At 42.9% G+C, this 24,115-nt stretch overlaps 1 protein-coding gene across 1 annotated transcript in view; it reads right to left on the bottom strand.

The window, feature by feature from the left end:
* COG7 (component of oligomeric golgi complex 7) overlaps positions 1-23,887 on the bottom strand; it is a 223,176-nt gene extending 199,289 nt beyond the window's left edge. Inside the window, exons 1-4 of the mRNA XM_069209670.1 lie at positions 23,786-23,887; positions 21,452-21,659; positions 3,164-3,312; positions 1,285-1,401 (exon numbers count right to left, since the gene is read on the bottom strand). Of these exons, the coding sequence (XP_069065771.1) occupies positions 1,285-1,401; positions 3,164-3,312; positions 21,452-21,617 (432 nt within the window). The 5' untranslated portion in view covers positions 21,618-21,659; positions 23,786-23,887. The remainder of the gene's footprint in view (positions 1-1,284; positions 1,402-3,163; positions 3,313-21,451; positions 21,660-23,785) is intronic.
* Positions 23,888-24,115: the final 228 nt, after the last annotated feature.

Genomic DNA, 24,115 nt, shown 5'->3' with positions numbered 1-24,115 from the left:
CAATGCAGAGTTACACCTCACAGCAACCTAAACTGTACATATTATGTATACCTTACCACACACCCAACACATTTCCAATTTGTCATAATCAACTATCATCAGGTAGCCAACAATTTCCAACTAAAAATATAAACTACTCAACATCTTTCGCATTACATCTACAGATTGCATTTCTCAAACTGATCATGCTATATAGGCACCAAACATTCACCTGCACACAACACAGCATCAAAGCCACATAGATGGCAAAGTGTTACAACTCAAAAGCACCATCCCTTGCCACACAAACATCCGTGTATGAATCATTCAGATATAGCGAGCTTAAAGATAACACAATTTAACGCTCACAACATTGCATCTTAGCTGTTAACAAGGCTTGTGATGCTTGTCCCAAAAACGATCTGCACATGCCGGGCAATGGAAAATTAACCACTCAGTTCAATGTGAGCAAAGTCCTTCAGCACAGCCATCCACATAGATCAAACACTACAAAGATCAATCTCATTTTACATTTACATTAACTAACAAGCAAGTACTAACTAGACAAGTATACATTTCTATTACACACACACACACAATTAAAGGACCACAATAAACGACTAATGGAAATCCCAGAAAATGCATGCCCAGATTAAAACAGTGTTATGCTGCCATACTAATGACTAAGAACCAATAGACATTTTAATATAGTGATATTTTAAGGGACCAAAGGGTTCATATAAATATAAATTTACATATCAAAGGCTGATGTACCCAAGTGCGTTCTCCATGGGAAAGCCTTCACCCAGCAATTCAGTTACCACCCCAGCACAGGGTGGGGGGAGTCCTTAAATGGTCAATGGTTTATGCCTGTAATTGCACAGGCAAAAGATTGAGAGATTATTTTGTGGCTTGTAAATTGGAGGGGTGCAACTTTCGTGCACTCTCCCATTTGCTAATGAGTAAGGGTTTTTTAAGCTTATTTATGTGTTGGGAATACTTTTCAGCCTCGCAAAAGAACTCTGGTACACTGTAAAAGGTTGTTTTGCACTAGCAAATCCTATCTTTTTGCAAATCCCAGTCTTTGCAAATGAAAACACCTTTGTGTAGTAAGCTATACATGGATCATGGCATAATATATGCAGTACATTTGCTAAAAGTGCATATGCTTAGATTTGAGGATCAATAAAAATGTTTACTGTTTAAGAAAGATATTAGCCACTAATTCCACTTTCTGCATTCATTTCCCAATCAGTTCCTTCTTCTACAGCAGTCTTTCCCAAACACAACTGAGAGTAGACATACTTGTGTTTTGAAAGTTTCCTCGATGTCAGCACTGAGTGTGCTCCACTTGTCAGCTTCCTGCAGAGATTCTGATGCCAGCTGCATACGGGTCTTCACCTGGTCCATAGCTACAAGCACCTAAACCCAAAACAGAGAAAAAAATTTTAGCTCACAACTAACAGTAAGTTGTCAGCATCAGGGAGGGAGAACAAAGCATAATAGTTCACTACTAGTATGTTATTAAACATATATCACAAAACAACAGGAGAATCCCCACTGCAAGAAGGAAAACAAACACATGGAGCAACATGGACTCCTTTCTAGAAACTTATTTCAGGGCACCCACCGGAACTCTGCTGCACCCAAGAACTTCTGCCTGAATATAACTACATTTATTTAGATTTAACCAATTTAACTAAGAGTTGGTGGTAGGGTGTGTTTTTTGTGCATAATTCATGTGGATTTCGGTTGTAAGGACAACCCACTCCCTACCACACAGCCAAGCTGAAGACAAAAGACAGGCCTATGTAAATATGGCTTGATCAGAAAAAGTAAGGCATGGTAATAACACACTCCGGGGCTACAGAATGTATTTGTGTCTTGTGCCCACAGCAAATCTAACAGCAGTTATTCTACAGTGTTAGAAATATTGTTTTAGACGTAGCACCATTGTAGTGATAGCTTCAGACTGTCATTTTTGAAACATAGCTTACAATTTCGTAATTTAATATTTATTCTTTTGAGAATATATATAGTGCACTTTGGTACTGAATGGATCATAACCCATTCATACGATCACATGTAGCATTCTTTATACAATCTTTGCATCAAAGCAAAATGATTTCTACATATGTTTACAAAGAATTATTACACTTTTCTTGAGAAGGTATTCGATAAAGCATTCTTATAAACTGAGCACAGTTTAACAGTTAAGAACACATGATGCTGGTTTCACATTCTTTCTGTTCAGCCCTGTTTATTTCTTTTAGCTTTGGTCGTAGCAGAACAAAGCACATAATAATGCATTCAATATGAAAACAACGTAGGAGATACATTAATTAGCTTGTAATATTAACAAATGGCCTACAAACCAAAAAGTATCTACGTAATTCTTCATTTTAAGAGACAAGTTGATTAATACAAAAAAATACCTATTTGCTCGATAAATAAAGAGTAAAGATGCTTACAAAATCCTGCTTGCCTAATACTGCTCCCTATTTCCATCGCTGCCCCTGCTCAAGAGTGCCTAGTGTGGTGAGGCGCGAGTACAGTGTCCGTGGGTCCACCGGAAGTGCCATGCTGACAGGGCACCCTGTAGTGCTCCTGGACAGGTGGAAACGAAGAAAACCCAATGGAGGGTTACAGCCGTAACTGGGAAGGACCTTGTGCACCCAGCAGCCCCAAAATGTACTAGGTGCTCTCTGGGTGGGGAGGGATTAATGTATTTTAACCAGTGGGAGAAAATGTGCCACAGCTTGCAGCTTCCACTCTACTGGAAAAATTCTCTCTTTTCTTACCCTTGCTAGGAAGGTTTGTCGGAGGCACCCTTTTTTAATGCACCTTCTTCTATGCAGAAGGATCAGCTGTAGGTTCCAGTGTTTTCCATCAATAATGAACAGAAGAAAACAGGGAAAGGGCAGAGGAGTAAGTAGGAACAAAGAAAGAGGGAAAATTAACGATGTGATCCTAAAGAAAAAATAACTTACAGAAAAAAATTGAGGCAAACTGACATTGGCCTGCGAGGTGTAATAAATATTGTGAATGATTTTCACCTTGAAATCTTCATAGAAAATGGTTCAACAAAATAGGTTGATCAGAACCCCTTCGCCAAATTATTTTTCCTCCAACTTCACATATTATATCATATTATCAACCCAATATCACGCTGACTCTTTTGTACCTGCATAGACTGAGCAGTGTCCTGCTCAAACTTCTTGATGTCTTCCTTCACAAGGATCATCTGCTCCTTAAGGAAGGAGGCCTCCTGCTTCAAGGCCTCCACGTCCCGAAGAACTCGAGGCATGCTCTGCAGGGCTTGGTGACTGGTCTCTGCAGAGGAAACAATGAAAGTGAAATCCTTCGTTAAAGAGAACCTTCCGGAGGCAACCGTGTTCAACAGAGACAGGAAGACCCTGCAACCCATGTACCGATGAGGAGATGAGGAAAGTAAGTGGGCCAGAACGGGAAACCATCAAGAGCAAGAACACATAAGAAGGTGTAAAATAACACTGAGCAAGGAAGGGGCTGTCATATCACAAAATCAAGGTAAGCAGGTGCAAGGATGGAGGAGTGATGGAGTAAAACATGTGAGAAAAGATAGAAATGTTGCGTGAATAAATGTGTGCATGCAGGTGTCAGCCTTAGCTTGATAGAATGGCCAGCGGGGTTGAAAGGACACTCTGAGGACCATGATAATTACAACCCAACTCCAGATAAGTCTACTATTCAATAGGCAGGATACAACTAGATAAAGTGAGTTTGGTATTTGGGAGTTTGTTCTTTGGTTCTTTGTCACTTACTCCAACACTTGAACACAGTTTGCTTTCCTCATACAGGACAGAGCACATGAGAGGGAACATTTCACATGCATACAAAATGCCACAGATAGGTGGGAAAACATACTTAAAATTTGTGTACATTATGTTCATACACACCCATGAACAGGCATCCTAATATTCAAATACGTTATCACGAATATGCCCATTGTCAACCAAACAGGAAAGCAGTTTTCTATTTACTTGAAGCTTCTCATAGATCTGTATTAATCACAAACCTTCCCTGGCCTTAGAAGGCCCAAAAACTGTAATGCCCCATGTTAATTCATACACTACACATTTTCAGAAGCTTAACTTCCTTTTCAAACCTGGCAAGGGAAGCAGGATTTTGTTAGAAGAATGGAAGTAGTGTTGGGTACAGGAATCATATCTTCCCATCAAGGCCATTCTGTGCTTCCTTGCGGGGAAGATCCTGACACCTGCAAGCACATTAGTTATGCTTTGTGTTGAGAACTAAGTTCCTGTCATTTGCTCATATTTCATTGGCTTATATAGGGAGATATTGCATGTATATGCTGTTTTTAGATTATAGCTCCAACTGACCATTTTCTCACGAAAGCCCTGGTCAGTTGAATTCACAATTGTCTTTTTGAAATTTTGCTTTACTGCCAGAATATTTTGCACTAAACACTAGTTGGACTTAAGGCTTCACAACATATGGTGTTTTTTAACATAAATATAAAACATCCTAAAAAATAACAACAACAAAAAAAACAGTCAAATGCATATGGCAAACATACATCACCACATACATTTGACATACCTGCCACATAGTCACAATGCATATTAATCCATCCTGCCGAGGTATTAATCATATGACTATAACATAACGGTGTGCAGACTTTACCCCGTGCTAATTACAGCGATGGACAATTCTCTGCCTGCACTGCAGTCTTAAACAGCTCTGCAGTTGTAGGTCCCGAAATGCCTGTGGTGAGAGTGGGGAGGGCATCAGAGGCGTGGGGAGACCCCCTGTTAAAAAATAAATAAATAAACCAGCAATCACTGCAGCGCAAACATAGGCATTCAGTGTGTGTTGGTGTTTGACTCGCAGTGAAATGTCCACAAACCACACAGAACATGTCAGACAGACCTCCTGGCACTCACATGCGCCCAACATGACACCAAAGCCATATCCGATTGGTCAAACTTCAGAACGTTTTCAGCATGTGGGAGGTGTAGGGACTTTGGAGGGAGTGGAGCTTTGAGACTGTCAGAACATCTCTAACCATGGAGTGACACAACCCGAAAAAAAGACAAACAAAAGATTCTGAGGCTGCTGCTGTTGTCCTGGGGAATGTGTAAAATCCCTGGTGGATTATAGGTAAACAGCTGCCATATATGAGCTGGAAACCCGTGTAGTGCTGGAGTTTCCAGGGACCATTTCTTACACCATGTGAGGTGGGCTCACCACCGGGTGAAAGAAAGCAGACATTATGTGACACACTGTGGCACCATATGAGTTGACAGGTCTGCAATCTGCTTGGCAAAGCACAGTGGCCTTAACAGCGCATTCCTCTCCCCAGCAACTCACACAGTAGAACCACTAGAAACATCCCACACATGTAATATTGCATCAAGGATACAAAATTGGCTGAGTTGACCAGTCTAGAACACACAACATTCTCAAGTTTCGCAACATAGAATCACTGACCCCAGAAAATTGAAATAAATAGAAGAATCGGCGCACGCATCCGTTCACATAGCATATTACAAAGACAGCTAATGGAATGAGAAAGAGAAAAATATTTTACCTCTCACACTAACCAATAGAACCCATTATTAAACAATACATCAGACAAATTAACCAAACATAGTGGCCCCAGACAACCTGATTTTAGTTGCAGTAAATGCCAGATTCACAAGGAAAGGGCAAACAGCCTCTGAAAGAGCATGGTGGCATCCACATCATTTTAAGTATGCTATGCAAATGCTGATAACATGCTGGCTGATTTGGGCAGTATGTGAGAGGTTCTCAGCCACCTGGACTCAAACCAACTGAGCTGCCTCCGCATGTTCACAGGGCCACACAGAGATGGCGGAGATACATTTTAGCATTCTCTGCCCCACTGATGGGTTTGTAATAAGCACACAATAAAAGGCTAGAGACTATAGAGTAGCGAGTCACCCAATTTCTTCTCCCTTAGGATAACATTAGCCAGAGGGTCCCATGTTATTGTTCTTGTAGCACCAAACTGCATATTAGAACTGTGTTCTAAGGTGCTCGCACCTCTGTTTGTCTTTGCGTTTCCTTATTTTAATTAACACACTTTTCATACATGTAAATAGCAAACTACGCCTTTAAAAAGGAATGGCTCTGACTGGATATTGAGTTAGTTTGATCTGTATAATTGCTTGCATTTCACAGTGTTAGACTTCCAAAGCCTCTAAACCACTTGCAGTAGGCCTGGACAGCTTGCTGCGGAGGCCCTTGCACGCGCACAAAGGCAGTGACTTGGTGTTGTCTCGGGGACGTCGGTGCTATCGCTGTCCGGCTGGCTAACCATCAAATGACAGCACCTTCTTGGGATACTAGCCCTTATGGGTTAACGTATGTGCCCACAAACAGAATGAGTAAAACACGGATACATCTCCCCACAAAATGGCCACAGAACGAGGCAGGCAAATGTTTAATGAACGAGGAGAGAGTGTAATCCAGGTAAAGACTAACAGTAAATTTTCACTATGTCAATCCAGGTGTATTTTTCTAAGTTTTTGGCATTGAAAGATAAAAGATCCTGCTAGTTGGACAGAATTTGCCTACTGATTGAGCAGTTACTTGATCGATCTTCGTTACTTCAGCACATCCTTGAACAATGCTGCTGAGAGGAGAATGAACAGTGCATCATCTCGCTCTGATTGCTTGAATGTTACTGTAGGCAGAATAAATACAGAACAAAGTAAAATGAAGATGGATGCTTTAAACAAGGAGTATGAAGCTAGATTCCATTGCTTGGCTCCTACAACTCCATGTACTTCCTCTGTTTACAAAGTGTTACAGTTAAGCAAGAAACGTAGGCAAAATGAAGGTGCGCACGGAGGCACTGAGCTTTTATGTGCGACAGAGAATGACTATCGCTGGACTGTTGGCTTTGTCACTATGCTGACCTTTCTCCATGCATGTTGCAAGGGTAACCACGGGGTAGCAGGGTATATTTCAGAATATTTACTAGAAGTGTCAAGGAGAACCAAGGGGATGGAGCTGATGCTTGTTGTTATGTTCAATGTTGTTTCTCTGAGAGAAGTGAGGTGATTACTAGTGGCCATCTAGAACGCAAACATGCAGAGTGCAGACTGTTGCGTTTGAGGTAGTACTGAGCAAGAAGCAGCCTCTAATCAACAAAATTAACTTCCAGGAACTGTTACCCAACAGGGTTGACAAAGCAAAACATCCATGTTTTATATTTCATGGGGCCGAATACTCAGAGTGGAAAAAGGAAAATAAATCATGGAAGGCAATCCAGCATGCAGCGCTGACTTCCGTAGCAAATGCCAGGTAGCAGAAGGGGTTGGTGTTTTTTTTACTGTAGTGGGTGGTGGGGTGAATAATTGCCTGAAGTAGGAAAATCATAAAAATGGTACTAGACCTTCAGGTCGAATAATTTAAATAATCTACTCGACCTAACTAATGTACTACCTATAAACGAGTCTCAAATTGTTTGATCTTAGGCAAATATTTTATTTTACAGAGTAGCCTTTTTCTGCACTCTCACATATGAGTGCACCTTCAAATATGAGTTCAGCATTTCTGCTAAACAAAAACTTTTTTTTTTTTATTAAATAGACTAAACATTTGCACTACGCATGATAAGAATCTAGCCCACATATAGGGTACACATGATCCATGATCTGTCTCTTAGTTTACTAATAGCACTGCCATCAGGGCAGGAGTGTTTCTCAGTTCATGTATAATACTCACTTTTTAGTAAATATATTACTAAAGAATGATGTGGTAGCGCAATGTCATATACAGACAGTACATTTCAAAGAAATGTACAAAATCCTTCCCACTAACTTGCGGCTTTACTGATAAAACTATATAGTGTATTAACAATAATCGGTGAAAATTGAGTTTCAGAAAACATATTTATCATTTGCACATCAATAAAGTAAAGTGTTCTGATTTCATCCTATTACATATCTTTTTCATCACACAGAAGTACAAATAATGGGCTTTCACAACCACTGACACATTTTGAAATGTTTATACAGTTGACTTAGTTATTTAAATGTCGTGTGTTAGCGAAACCTTGATACCCTACAGCCTTTCAATTCACACTTTTCACAACAGGTCAAACAGGTCACCTTACAAAATCCTGGAACTCTGAAGTCAGAAGGAAAAAAGACAAACTGACTTTTAATCTCTGTCTCTGAAATCAGAGCAACTGTGACAAGAACACGATTTAAAGGCATCTTTATTGCCCCTTCACTTTCTGACTCTATACAAAACACTTTTTTGTCAACTCGCCAGAAGGGGTAAGTAGGTCCAAAAGTAGCTCGACTTGATAAAATGTGACTCACCATAGTGAGTGGGTGAGTAGATTTTTCGAGGCCTGTGTTGGTTATAGTTTCAAGATCATCCATGCCAAATGCATGTTTTTCTGTGTCTGGGCGCTTGTTATGGTTTCTGAAGTCCACAATAACACCTACTAACGCAGTTTGCTTTGCAAGTGCATGTTATCCCACATCTTGCCATTAGTAATGATTTCCAAAATCCAATAACCACTAGCTACGGACTGCAGTCTCAGATGCCAAGTGCCTGTTTGCCACCATATTTGATTTCCAGAATCTGAGGTGACAAATGCATATTTAGTTGCTGGATTTTGCTCCAAGAACCCAAAACCCTAAGTGGATGTTTTACAGTATGGGCAGTTATGCTTATGAAGTAAAAGTATATGGTCACTGGGCCCATACAGAACAGTTTATAGACTAACAGGACATGTTAGAAATCAAATACAGCGTTTCTATACAAAGAGGGCCTTTACGGGCCAGTTGGGTTGAGGGTTCCTCAGTGTCTGTTCAAATAATCTACTTACAACTTACTTGCTATAGGCCGCATCACTATATAAGTTAGCAACAACCTCGAACCCGGAGAAATACCCAGCCAGCAGGACTCCTGGTTCTGGTTTTCAGAAATTATTGCCAGCTGTCATCCTGTGGTGTGGACACAATCCACAGGAAGTCTTTGGAAGATGCAGCAGAAGAACCATTCATGAGCTGGCCGGCAACTCAATTTATTTATTGATGGTGAGTGCAGCAGACTGAAACAGTAAAGCTCAGAGCGTGGACCTGCCATTCCTGCAATGGTCAAATCTACACGCACCTCAGGGGAAAGCATGACAAACATTACGGCTTGCGCTGAACACCATGAGCTATCTGGTGGAACTGTCACATAGTCATGCAGGTCACAATGTGAGACCACATGCGTGGCAGTGATCCAATGGTGCTGGAAAAACTCATCGCAATCGGGCACTGCACCAGTGGTCTGGAATGCTAAATACATTTGGGATACCACTACTGATGACTGTACCGATTATTGCGCTGTATGGTGTTCAGCTGTATCCCTGAAGCTCGTAACGTGAGACAGTTGGGGCTAGTGTGTCACATCTAGTTGTAAAAGAAACTGCCTCTGAACTGTAATTTTTCAAAGCTAAATTTTCAATACCGGTTCAGTCAAGTTCACAACATTGAGGTGAGCCTGGGGGGACTAACATATTTGAATTTTAGAGTCCTAAAATTACACTTTATTATTATTATAATCTGATCAGCCCAGGGTAACAATTTCATTTGATTTTTTACTGATATCCAACCATTCCTTTTATTCAGCAAAAGGAGGGTGCTCAGAACTTTCCATTAGCTCCTCCACAGACCTTCAAGCCAGCTCTGGGTGAACCTATCATAAAGTGGCCAAAATAGAAGGGGTTCTTTATGAAATATATTTCTATAACTAAACATGACAATTTCGCTCCTCTGAGGAAAACGAAACTTCTGTTACACACAGTAGGTTTAGACAGGTTAGGATTGCTCAGTTAAATGGAAAAAGGCGGAAACTGCGGAAGAAAGACATTTTTAAAAATGTACTAGATGGTTTGGACACTTCTTTAACACCAGCTGTTTGCACCGCATTTATAGACACAACTTTAAAAGAAAGTGGGGGAACGTAGAGCCAGTTTAGAAATATGAAGCAACTTACAAAAATAGGCAATCACGTATAAATTCAGTAACTTACATGACAAACTTATTTGTGATCAGGTCTCCTTCCAGTGTGAACTGAATAGCAGGGTAGTGTAGATTCTGAAGTTTTCGCTCTGAATCTCAATTTTAGGATAAACCGGTCTGCAAGAAGAGAACTGCAGCTGTACTCATAAACACAGTGGCTGATTTGGGTCCACCAGACACCACTGGATAGAGCAGGTTGGGAAAATAAATTTGCAGGGGTAATTGGGAATTAAATAGAACTGTTGGATGTAAACCGAGAGAATGTCGCAAGTGAACATATCCTGATGATTGGTTACAGAACAGTTTTCTTGGAATTCATAGGAAGGAAGACAGGCCTGTCTGTGCTACGGTGGACTTCTGGAGATAAATTATAAGCACAGAGTTTCCCAATGAGTATTTGGAGTAGGTAGAAAAATCGGAAGGGTTGTCGCACAGAACTGTTCTCAAGGAATGCTTAATTCCTGCAACACACAGAGATTGGAGCACCCCGATAAGAGTTAGAGAGGAAGTTGCCACTGAACTACAATAACTACAAATGGCAGGAATTTTTGGCAAATTTAGGGTGACCAGGCGTGCTACTAGTAAGATCAGATTATGTATTGATTTAGAGGACCTAAATAATAACATACTGGTAGACGAATTCCCCATATCGAAAAAAATAAATGAACTCCTGGCCATGACCGAGGGTGAGAAATGTTTCTCCATCATAGATTTAGCCTCAGCCTATCACACAGGTACCCTTACATCAGGAAGGTAAGAGCCTTAGAGCCATCTTTACACGTTTTGGATGTCACCAAGTTGTCTGCATACCTTTTGGGTTGGCCTCAGCAGCCGCCGTGTCTCAGCGTCTGATGTACCAGTTATTCAGCAGGTGTATAGGGGATGTGTTTTGAAAAACAACATTTTCATAATGGAGGAGGAGTGGGGCGGAGCATGGCTGTTTGAGGAATGTGCTGAGCATTTTAGATAAGAAAACTTTAACTGGTGAATTCAAGAAGTGTCATTTTGCTGTAGAATCAGTAATGTATTTGGGTTATGAAGTACGCTAGCAACGTACTTTTCAGACAGTATGAGTAGGTTTCAGAGATTATTACTGAAATAAATCTCGAATCGTTTCCGAAAAGACTGACCTGGAACGTCGAAGGCTAACCCTCCTATTGCTAATGAGATTGCTGGGTTTTAACTAAAGGGTGCAATGCGTTCTTGCTGCAAAGAACAGAGTAGCTGAGTTCCTGAACACAGCACCTTTACCTTTGAAAGAGAATGTACTGGATGAGTGGGAGGAAAATTATTGTTGCTGGTGTGGATCTATAAAAAGACAGGTATTATTCCTGAAGATGAGTGGCATGATGGTTATTTTAGAGATGACAATTTGGTTGAAGTGCAAAAATATATCCAAAAAAGATAGACTGAGAAGAAGTCAGCTGTAAGTTGATTGATGATGATTCCGGTTTCATGCTAAGTTGTTACTGAGTACTGCCTCCATTAAGTTTGAGGAAAAAAATCAAGAATAATCATAAGGCATATCAGGGCACTGTTGAAGAAGAAACTTCAGTACCAGTACCGGTGAGTGGGACTGGACTCAGAAATCAAAGAACTGTTTTGAGTGCAGTTGTGCAGCCAAGTCTCAAATCCCCTTTAGACCTCTGTTGTGCCCTGTCGAGTTTTTGGATATGCCCTGGGGATGTCTAGAAGCTGACATCCTAGACCTTGTGTCTTGACATGTCCTCAGGATGCTTGGAAGTTGACATCATAGAACCAATACAAGATGTGAGTAGAGTTCCTATGAATGTTATTGTGATGTTGTGTTTTTTACCTAAAGTGTCTGGAGATAAGCATTGTGAGGATGGCAGATTCTGAATCAGTGCTGAAATATTGGATGAAATGTTTCAAAGTTAGAGGTTACCCAAGTCTCTCCCCAGTCACAATGGACCTCAATTTAACTCAAAAATTGTTAAAAGATTTTTTGCTTGTAATAGCATCCGGAACAGGAATATGCCACTTATCATATGGAAGATAAGGGAGCCGTACAGAGCTACAATAGAGCAATTGTTGCCGTTGTTCAGGTGGTCATAACGAATAGGAAGTGAAAAATATATCTGGGCATTTCATATGAACCCTACCCTTCCTGGGTTCAACCCCTTCAAACATGGGAAGTGAATGAATCCCTATCCCAGAGACAACTTATGTTGGATGCCAGCTTAAAGATAGAAGGACTGGTCTCAAAAGAATGTAATGGAGAATATCAGGAAGGTTTAGGCAGTTTATAAGGAATACTGTTATCACAAGCATGGAGTTAAGAGAGCAGCATTAGGGAAAGGTCAATGGCTACATGAGAAGAAGGTGGTAAAGATGGGAAAGGGAAATAGCAAGTTCTCTCATCCCTGAAGAGTGGTAAATGTTTTGACTAACGTGACTGGCTGAAAAAATCAGAAGTGGAAGCAAGTCGTATTTGACCTGTGGCCTATTCAAAGCGGAGCTCCTCCTAAATTGAAATGATTTGGGAGGTCTGAAATCCTGGTAGACACCGCTAGTACCTATAGGTGTGGGATTGTTCTTATGCTGTGGAGTCCTTGCAGAGGGAAGCAGTGGATTCCGCTTCTGGGTTACAGCTGTCCTTTCTGTTCCGTGTCTTTCTGGGGACAGTAGGAGCAGCAGCATGAGTGAGCCGCACCGTGCCGCAACAAAGGGGGGGAACCGTGAGGGCTGCGGCTGGGTGCCGCGGGCGCCAGGAGCGCTGCGAGAGACGTGGACCGGAGCCGGCACGGAACCACTGGCACAGCGAGAGTCACGAGAAGCAGCGAGCGCCGTGGGCAGGGAGCTAAGCGGCCGAACAGGACCGCGAGGACTGTGGTAAGAGGCAGAAGTGCTGCTTGAGAGTTCCTTTGCTCCCCGGCATCCCCCAACCTTCCCTCTTCCCTCTCCAGCGGCCCTCGCACAGTGCCTACCAGCTGTGGAACGCCACCCTCCCCAGCTCTTCTTCGACGCCCAAGCCACCGGCCCCTGAAGGGCCTGCGCACTCCAAAGACTGTCTGCACTACAGTTTGCCAAGATCGCGCCAAGTCCACCGGTAGGCTGTCCCCTTGAAGGACATAAAGGCGCCGACTCATAGGCTGGGAGGCCCAGCCATCCAATCAGCAGGCAATCTAACTATTCTACCAGCAAGCAGCTCCTAATCTAACGTGGGCCTGTAACTATCTGAACACAGAAACTTGATCCCGGTCTAGGTGGCCCCTGCCCAAAAGGCCTAAGCCATATAAATATTCCAGCAGCAGCGATCCTGAGATTTTCTGCGTGACCTGCCCCCAGAGAAGACATGTGAAGCATCTCTGCCCGTCAGCTCCGAGAGCAGCACATCTGGATAAGCATTAAAAGACTATTGGGACTCTGCGTGTCCCCAAGCGTTCCCCATAGCTCCAGAGGGGTGGTTCCATACAAGAGAGATTATAGAGGAGTGTCCAACAGAGTTCGGTCAGTGGAAGCGGCCACAGGTCTCTGTGGTGCGGTTTGCTGCCTTCTCCTCCCCCTCCTAATACCTCCAGCTTGTCTCACCCCTTTCTTTATCATCTGATTCAACGTGAAATTAAAGCACCCCTACCTCAACTTCTGAAATTGCTCCGATTGGTCTTCAAGGTGTTACATCCTTTTCTTTGCCGGTTTTCCTCCTACTCCCCTAGCTTTCAATCCGACTTACCCGTGTACCGGAACATTCTACTGGCATCTAAAAGAAAGCAGGAGTCAATTTTTGTTGCGGTCTAATTTTGGCATTAGCAAAGGTACAATGTCTGCCAAAAAACTGAGATCTGGCCGTCTACTCCCAGGGAGGTCTTGTTCCAAAACCAAATCCAATCCTCTCCGCAACAAGGGTATAGTCATCCAGGGGCTGAAATGTAGAAACCAAATCTTCTCCCTCTGAAATAAAGCTCCCCCTGTACCCTCAGAGTCTTTACCTACTGGCAACAGAATCACTCATTTGTCGGGGGACCAACAGCAATCTAGCTACAAGGGGTTAGCATGCCTAAATGTCTCTGTAGAAGTATTTCTGGATTTCCCTGTTCCCCTAGTATCCCCCCAACCACACCGAGACTCTCGCTCCAAGTATAGTTGCCGCACCTTCTCACAATACCATCCTTCCTTCAGTTCGTAACTCTTGATGGCTTTGCCCCTAAAAGGGAGGGCTTGCACATCGGAGCCACGGAAAAAATCCCTTCCTAAAGTCACTTGGGTCATCGGTCGGATGACTTCACGCTTGCCGATCTGGACTTAGATCTATAGAAAAGATATGGTCCTCAACAGGGGACGAACACTTTTCAGTCCTTCCCCCTGCCACTCTCCACGGGCTTGAAACTCTTTAGTAGCACCCCCTCTAAAGACCCCTCATTATGCTCACATCTTTCAGTAACCCCTGACAAACATAAACGTCAATCTTCCAAGTAATCCCCCGAAACAAAACACACAGGTCTCTTCTTAGTCTAGAGAGACTACTTTCATCTATTTTAAATCTCTTGGAAAAATTCATCTGGGGATCCGACTGTGTTTGACACTGTTACAATCATGCTAAAAAAAATAATCACCAGCAAAAGAGATAACCACAAATCTTCTATATCGCAATGAGAAGAAGCTTTGGCACCATCTAGTGCCATAGAGAACAAGGCGATTCAGCCTGGGATTGACTTCTGCTCCCAGGCAGGCAAGCCTCTGGTTAAGCCACCCTGCGATCCCAGTTCCTATTGAAAATCCGATGGACGCCATTAGATTTATTTTGAATGATTTTTCCCCAGAAAAAAACTGAATTCTGAACCCCAAAGCACAGTACAAGAGGTCTTTCCGATTTTTAGAGCACACCTGAAGGCAAATTCAGTGACTGAAGAATCTTGTTCAGAAATGCCCACACAGAAAGAGAAAAACCTCAAAAGGGCCAAAAAACTAAATCGAAGGCTCTCCAAAAAAGGTAGGTGAAAGGTGCACTTCCCAGAGAATCTCCTTACGTCAGAAGAACCCCCTCCTCCGGAGTATGACGTTCCACAGCACTGTGACGCATTCTTTGATTCTCAAGTACAGGTTGCTCCTCCTTGTACCGTCTGCAGGCCCAGTATGGTCAGCCCACCTTTGAGCCAAAATCTGCCTCCATTACAAACAAGTACACTACCATTGAATCCTTCTGCACAACCGTTTGGAGCTTCAACGTGGTCCAAGCATCGGCTGGTCATGTCGCCACCTCTCCGAAGGATGGAGAATTGAAATTATGTGGACACTTTGGCCTTAGACTTTAAGCTCCTGTTTGATAGAGAACCAATTTTAAATAGATCTCTACTTCTAAAGTGTTTCTCAGAGGTAGAGACGCTTAGCTCAATAGCTAGCAATGACTTACATTTAGTATCTCTGGAAGACTTTGGTTTTGGCCCTATAACTAGAGTATTTTTTTACTCTGAATTGTTAGTTCACAAAATTTTCAATAATTCAGATAGTTTGCATTGCAAAGGTATTGATGTGCTCCCCACTCCAAGGGTTCCGATCCCACAATATATCCCGATTGGTGCCAGGAACCATATGTGTATGCCCTCACTCCACGCATCCACACCCCCACACTTATGTCATTCAGACAACCACTTTCTCAAACAACAGAGTCTGCAAATCTCTCTAGGGAAACATGGCATGGAAGTGTTACTTAGGAACCCCTCGAAGAGCGTGTCACAAAAATTAAGTGTTCATTGGAACTGGTTACAGCTGCCTTAAGTAGTGCCTCATCAATATCCCGACCAATAGTTACGTCACGTTAGCAATGAGCTTACTGTTATATCCTGGAACGTTGCCGGTTTAAGAAATAAGGGGAAAAACTCGAGCTTTTGAACTCTCTTAATGCAGATGTAATCTGCTTACAAGAGACTTAGGCGGTCATTCCTACTTTGGCGGGCGGCGGTCGCCGCCCGCCTGGCGGGAACCGCCACAAGACCGTACCGCGGTCAAAAGACCGCGGCGGTCATTCTGACTTTCCCGCTGGGCTGGCGGGCGACCGCCAAAAGGCCGCCCGCTCGCCCAGCGGGAAAGCACCAGCAACGAGGAAGCCGGCTCCGAATGGAGTCGGCGGAGTTGCTGGTGTGCGACGGGTGCAGTTGCACCCGTCGCGATTTTCAGTGTCTGCCAAGCAGACACTGAAAATCAATGTGGGGCCCTGTTAGGGGGCCCCACAACACCCGTTCCCGCCAGCCAGGTTCTGGCGGGAAGGGGGTCGGAATCCCCATGGCGGCGCTGCTTGCAGCGCCGCCGTGGAGGATTCACAGGGGCAGCGGGAAGCCGGCGGGAAACAGCCGGCTTCCCTTTTCTGACCGCGGCTTTACCGCCGCGGTCAGAATAGCCCCAGAAGCACCGCCAGCCTGTTGGCGGTGCTTCCTCCGTCCCCTACCCTGGCAGTCTCGGACCGCCAGGGTAGGAATGACCCCCTTGGTCCACTAAGGAGCTCTCATATGATAAATAGTACTCGCTTTGCTTTAAAGCCATCCCCTCGAAGAGAGGCCATGCCAAGGGAGGGGTAGCCTGTCTGATGACTAATAGGCTTAGCTGGCGCTATGAGTGTTATACAGATCCTAGCAATTTGTTTTTGGTTATTAGTTTATTAGTGCCGGAGAAGGATCTGATGAAACTCCTCTAGCACTGGTAAACTCCTATATCCCCCCTGGTGTTTCCCATGACATCCTCGTAGACAAGGTATTCCTTTTTATTAATGAACTTTGCGACGGGGAGCCAGCCACTAGAATTTTCATGGTTGTGGACTTAAACTGTAAAGTTTCCAATCCCGCCCTTTTACGTTTTTGGGATGAGGAAAAAGAGAAAGCCTTTGGTATTCCCACTAGCGTCTTTCCCCAGAAAATAAGATCAGCTAAGCGCAGGAAGCTTCTCCTTGAACACTTGAAGGCGAGTGATTGTATCATAGCGAATGGTAGATTCCCCTCCGATTCACCCACCCACCATATGCACAAATCAGTAGGGTGCACTGCCATTCTGGATTATGTGATAACCAACTATCAGACATTCTCCATGGTACAGGAAATAAAAGTAATAGAGACAGCACTCAGCGATCATAACATTCTGGTTGATTCCTGGTGCCTGGATGGGTCGAAATCGAAGTTTGATATTAACACTGATAGAACGCATTGGTCTCATGACAGGGTCAAGGGGCTCGATGATATTCTAGAGCAGTGGTTCCCAACCTTTTGACTTCTGTGGACCCCCACTGTGTCATTAATGGAACCCAGGGACCCCCACTGAATCATCATTGGAATCCAGGGACCCCCACGGAGTCATTACCGGAAGCTTGGGACCTAATTTGTCATTATTTGTTAATATTTATTCATTTTCTAAGCAGTCGCTGACCCCCTGAGAGGGCTTTGCGGACCCCCAGGGGTCCCCGGACCACAGGTTGGGAACCACTGTTCTAGAGACTGTCTCAGGAAATCTCGAAAACTGGGCAGGAAATATTTTGGAGAAATTTTCTCTGAGTTCTATAGATTTTGGACAAATGTAAGAGAAGCAGCTTTTAATGGCAATTCAAGACGCTTCTGGTCATTGGTAGTAGATGGGTCTGGCTCGAGAACTAGTTCTCTCCCAATTGCCATTAACAAATCAAGTTGGAGCACTTTCATTTCTGTTCTCTATGCATCCAACGGGCATACCGTGGAGCTTCCTCCAATTGGTGACGACCCCTCATACTCTTACCCTACTATGAAAGATATTGAGGCAATTATTAGAGGCTTGCATAGCTCTGCAGCAGTGGTTCCAGATTAGTAACTGGGCAGAAAGAAACAAAATCATCCCTCTGGAGCAATCGAGTTAAACATGGTACAATTGATAACATCTCGGCCCTTCAGGTAATAAATGAGAAATACTTAACACTGAGAGGAGAGGTGATCTACGCAGCCACTGCATTTGCCAAGGTAGATCGGACTATGTTATGGGCAAAGCTTTCTCGACTAGGCATGCCAGGTACTCTCCTAGATTTCATGATAGCCCTGCATTCCTCCACCTGGTGTAGGGTGCTGATAGGGGGGAGAAGGGTATATCCCATCAAATACCAACTCGGAATGGTTTAAAACAAGGTTGTATGTTAGCCCCAATGCTGTTCTCCTTGTATATCTCTGACTTACCCACTCACCTATCCTGGTGCGAGGGTTTCGCCCCTATATTAGGTGGAAGGCCCATACCCTTTTTGCTCTATGCCGATGATATAATCATATTGGATCGTACACCAATAGGGTTAAATAATTGTCTTCAAGCCTTGCCGTGTTTCACAGAAACCCATTTCTTAAAAATAAACTGTTCCAAAAGTAAAATCTTGTGTTTCCACAGCAAAAAAAGGCTCAAATATGGTAATTTCCGTTGGTCACTGGGTGCTCAGAAGCCTAAGAGGGTAAACTCTAATACATTTTTGGGTAAAATTGTCTGCAAGAACCTCAGCGACCGGGCACACATAGAACAAAACCAACAGAAAACGCTTTCCCAAGCTTATGGCTTGAATACCCTTTATAGGGCCACTGGTCAGAGACATTTCAAACACCTCTTAGAGGTGTACTGGCAAAGATTCCTCCGTCTTTACTCTATGGCCTAGAGCATGTTGAAGTCTCAAAATGTATTTTTTTAGATAAATTAGAGGGTCGCGTTCTGAGGAAACTCTCTTCCACAAACCCGGCCCTCTCCGCAGCAACCTTAAGGCTTGAGATAGGCCTGCGAAGTGCTTTTATTCAAGGTCTCGCTTGGGTTGTATGTTGGGTGGTTAGTATGATGAACTGTGGAGATGATTCTTTGAGATCACTATTAAAAAAAAGAAGTCTTGGGCGGCAGCAGGTCAAAATACACCATTGGCAGGAATTTCATACACGCCATAGATTTCCTACAGTTAGATCCTGCCTCCATTCCCACACTTCCACAGTCACAGTTAAAAGCCATCCATAGACATTTAACCTGGCTCGCAAGCTTCCGTCGGGACAAAAAGGCCTGCGCACACAGGTAGGGTTTTCAATTTGTAACCAACACTATTCTTCTGAGGAAAATGCAGCCCTACCTCAGCTGGAGCCTGACTCATGGGATAAGGCAATTCTGGCTCCTAATGCGTCAGGGGCTGTTCCCCCCCAACTCATTGCAGACCAGATGGTATGGATCTCCAGCTACTTGTAATCTCTGTGATAATGGCGATCAAGACCTGAACCATGTAGTTTTCTTATGTCTGGCCTTGCTGTTTCCCTGCCGTAAGTGGATACGTCCTATTTTTCTCAAACTTTCTTTACGCACAGCTTCTGAGCGAATGTTGGCCTTTTTTGACCCCCCAATGAGAAGATTTGCTACAGAGTTTTTAACTTCTTTAAAAGCTATTTATCCTCGGATTAAATTCAATTATCAGATTTCGTTTAAAGTTTGTTCAGAAATAATGTTTGCTTTATGCGACTTGATGCTTCTAGGGGGGTGGGCGGTTGTTGTATATATAATATTGTGTTATTTATTCATTTTATGTATTTATTATTTTTATGTGGACCTCTATAGAGTTCCGTATTATAATTAACTTAAACTTGAAACTTGACTAACGTCGTCATTTTGGCTGATGGTAAAGTTTGCCACCTCAGAAGATTGTCCAAATGCAAGGGACAAAAATGCGGCAGAGCACGGAACTAATGTAAGTACCAATAAGCCAAAGTGGTGGTGGAAGGATGATGATTTCAGTCTTGGCTCGAGCGCTGGAGAAAATCCTGAACCAAATGTAACATTCCATGGAAGTGTGGTTAAGGATAATTTGTAGAACTCACCACTGTTTCAGACTGAAGCTCGTAGGGAGAGAATGAGGGAAATGTACTGACAAATCTCACTGAGTGATATTAATTCCAAAGACATTTGAGGAATATTTTGTTGATAGAGTTTGTAATCCATAATACTGGACTATGTTGGATCCTAGATTAGGTTGTTCCAGTGTAATCTGTTCCTTGTAGTCCTTATGCACTGCTTCCAATTTTTTGTGTATTGGCAGAGTATCCGTTCCTTTTTTCGTTTGTTTTTTAAGTTCCCCGTTATACAGTGCATCACATAGCTCATCTTTTTTGTTCCCAACTGTAGTTTTGATAATTCTATTTGGGTGGCAATTGTTTTTGTTGGGAGACACGAGATGTGGCTACCTCCCATGGTTGTGTCAATAAACTACTTACAATTTACCTGTTGGTGGGCTCATCATACAGCTCCCTCATGTCATTTCAGAGCTTAAGGTGGATTTGAGCTGGGCCTTTAACTGGGTATTTTCTGGTTTGCCATACTAACACTGGCTTGGTGCATGGTAAATGTAGTTGTAGTTCCCGAAAGGCTCTAAAATCAATGCAACTGTACGTTTCATGCACATACAGTGTTATCTTGGAAACAGCTTTGTATAAATTTGCCGACAGGGATTAGGCTTATTGATTAGAGTGTGTTTCAAGTATTTTAAATATAACCGGCAGAATTCTAGGGATTGATCCTGTCAGGATGTACACTGGGCACTAAAATTACCATATCAATAGTGGCAGTGGCCGCCCAGCTCCTCAGTAGCCCGGTTAGTGGGACAACTTGGCGGTACCAACTTGTAACCTGGTGGCACCTGGAGGGCACATCACATGTTCAAGAAGAGAGAAATGGAAAGTATGAACCAACCTAAGGGTTAATGCATATGGAGACTTTCTCATACAAGATCGATGGATGATGTAAATTGTATCCACTTAAAAAAGGTAATGTTTCTTTCAACAGAGTTTTAAGTTACTTGAATTTCTATACATAACCTACAGAAAATGTACTTTAAAAGATAGTAGGAGTGGTGATTGCCAATCGTGTTATGCTTTCGGGCATGGTGCATCAACCAGAACTACTGTAAGGCTTTATAATTATCTGAGTCTTCATGGGAGGTGACTGAGACTACCATTTTACTAATACTATTCCTGTCCTATGGCTCTTAGAGGGATGCACTCCTCTCAGTGAAATTAATGTAATTAACTTTACTATTTGGTTGGGGTCCGTCCATAGACCTTTTTAACAGTTTCTGGTATATGCAGGCTATGAATCCCAATTTTTTTATATTTTAATTAAAAGTATTTATTTAATACAGATACAATGCAGTGAATATGTCTACTTTCAAGTCAGGTTGGGTCAACTGAGATATGGAGGCTGAAGTCACACCAATTCCTCCTATTCAATCGCTGAAGGAATGCCATTGCATATAAAAGGATACCAATAATGTACGAAAGCAACAAATGCAGCACATGCCATGAAAGCTCAGGAACATGTAGACCAGGAATGCGGTGGAGAAGTATGATGGGCATGAAACGGAAAAAACACGAAGAGAAAGAGCAAGAATGCTCTGAAAAATCATGAGTGGAGATGCAGGAGAACAATGGAAAAGATGAGGGATTTACCTTCCACAGCATTGTTCACCTCCTGGATAAAAAGCTGCAGCTTCATGACCAAGGTTGCTGCGTGTCCATCCACTTTCCCAGGTGCATCTTTCTGAACAGTCTTGAAAGCAACATTCACCCAGTCTTTCACGTCGAAGTCATCATCCAAGAACTTGGAAAAATCCATTCCGACCACTGACACAGTGCTGTTTTGTCACTCTACATTTATCTGAAATAGTAACAAAACAGTTGCCAGTCATAAGGATGACATAAAGCCTATCTCAAACAAACAAAATGTGGGTTTAAGAGATAAACAGTGTGTACCAAACAAAGTGAAGAACTGAAATGAGAAAACCACTGAAATCCAAACCGGACTTGCCCCAGTGTTCCATAAAAGGTGTAAGTAAATCTACCAATCATTCATATTGCACTGTGATACCTGTAGCTTTAACATATTCATTCTACACACAAAACTATTTATCCCTGGCGGCAAACAAAATACATGAATCTGAGCTTTCAGCACTGCACCTAAAGTACTGACTGTAGTCATGAAAGTAAGACTCACTGAAAGTGTCACCTAAGAAATATTCCAAAATCACATATAGACACGCTGCAAATATATAAATGTCATATAAATGCAGAAAACCTGACAGCTAAAAATAAATAATGCAAGTATTTAATTCAACATGATTCTTAAGGCATGCAGTGTCGAACCAGGTTAAAGTTAGCGTATGCCTAAGTATGGAATCATTGCTCCACCCAAGTTCACATACATTAATGGTTTCACCCCGATGTTATGTCCTACAACAGTGATTCCCAACCTGTGGTCTGGCGACCCCTAGGGTCCGCGAAGCCTCCTCAGGGGGTCTGCAGCTGCTTAGAAACTTTAATAATATTAACAGATTAGGTCCCCAGCTTCCAGTAATGACTCATTGGGGGGGGTCCCCAGATTCCAGTTATGATTCAGGGGGGTCCCTGGGTTCCAGTACTGATAAAGTTGGGGTCCACAGAAGTCAAAGTGTTGGGAACCACTGCCTACAATTAATAAAAGGGTGAGAGGAACGGGATTGTGTCACTGAAGACATGGCTGATATGCAATCTTTGTGAATTTAGGTTTTAAATTGCGCATCTGCTTTTGGCAATGGTGCACTTTATAAATAACAAAGAGAAGGGTACGTTCGAGAAGAGCAGAACCCCAAAGCAATCCTTCTCTTGAACGGGGTCGTGAGTCTGAAACTCCTTACCACACGACTTCGGGAAGAACCCATCATTCACCGCCTTCAAGAATGAACTCAAAATCCTCATTCTCCACCGCCACTTCCAAAACGGATTGTCCGTCTGCTGGTCATTTTCTATCCCCTCTGTAGATTTCACTACAAGAACATGTTCTTTTATGGTTTAGCTTTGCACTCTTGTATCCTATACAAAGCATTTTCAGTTTCTTACTGAGCTATTTCTCACTTTCAAGAATGTACAGAAGCTATTCTCTGACGTATACCTAACATGACAATAAAGCGGTTACCCTGACCTATCTGGTTCACGCTAGGCAAACAATTAATAGAGTGAAGCTGCTTGTATCAGAGATGCGCCGGTTGAATTGCAGTTACAGAATTACCACCGTCAAACTAACGCTCACAACCATTATGGCAATTAAGATGAAGACAGAAAAGATATGATTTTAACAATTTTCTGAACAATAAAAAAATGAGTACACACAAGAAGTTCCAGGAATTTACGGAGCAGGCGTAAGCAACTGGCAGAAGGCATGGAAGGATTTAAATCTCAGCAAATCTTGTCATTTATAGATAAGGTTTGACTAAGCAAGGTGGACTTCGAGGCGGAATACTTTACAAGCAAGACAACATATGCTGAATGTGATTCTCACATCAATCAGTAGCCAAGATATAGCATTCTGGTTCCCGGAGAGGAGCCTTGTAGTGTATTATAGCGGACGTGTAGGGAGAATGAAATCTTTGAGTCAACCGTAACTCCTCCATTGGTTTTACCGCGGTGGCGAGGGATGGAGTCAAGGGGAATACTGTCAAATACATCTGATTTTTTTTAAATGTTTTTTGGTAACAAGGAAAAATGTTTGGGGGTTAAAAGTGTCACGTTCCACCTCGGGCAGTTGTCTGACATTCACCGTTTCAAACAGAGGAACGTGGACCGCAGGATGGTGATATTATTTCTGGAACTCGTTGATCTATACCAGTGCATATTCTCTGGGTCTGCGAGGACACATGCTCTCTGAGAAACAGGGGCCGAATAAGACGTGGCAAATAGTTTTCCTATATACGAAATGAACAAAAGTAGGAGGCAAAACACGGATAGGGGGACCACCGGTCTGCTACTTACTCTGACAATCCACAAATTCATTCAGCCCAACGTCAACACTTCACTTGTCCGTTTTTAATCTTTTTTTAAGGAATACATGGGTACGTAATATCTGTATTTCCGGGTAGCAGGAAAGCCAATCCCATCGTTGAACACATTGTGTGTGCCTCAGGCGTGTCAGTTGTAGTGTGTGAAGGGATCTATGATTGGAGCTGTGTATGCAACTCGGCCAATCCTAGTGCAGGCATCGTCCTTCTAAGTGCTGATTGGCTGTGAAGTGAGCCCTGTGCCCCTGCGACACATAAACACTGTCCCGGCTGTACACGGTGCCAGGCGTTGGCTGCCACGCAG

This window comes from Pleurodeles waltl, chromosome 10 (assembly GCF_031143425.1).
Source record: "Pleurodeles waltl isolate 20211129_DDA chromosome 10, aPleWal1.hap1.20221129, whole genome shotgun sequence".
NCBI classification, from domain to species: domain Eukaryota; kingdom Metazoa; phylum Chordata; class Amphibia; order Caudata; family Salamandridae; genus Pleurodeles; species Pleurodeles waltl.
This window is presented reverse-complemented; position numbering and strand designations above follow the sequence as displayed.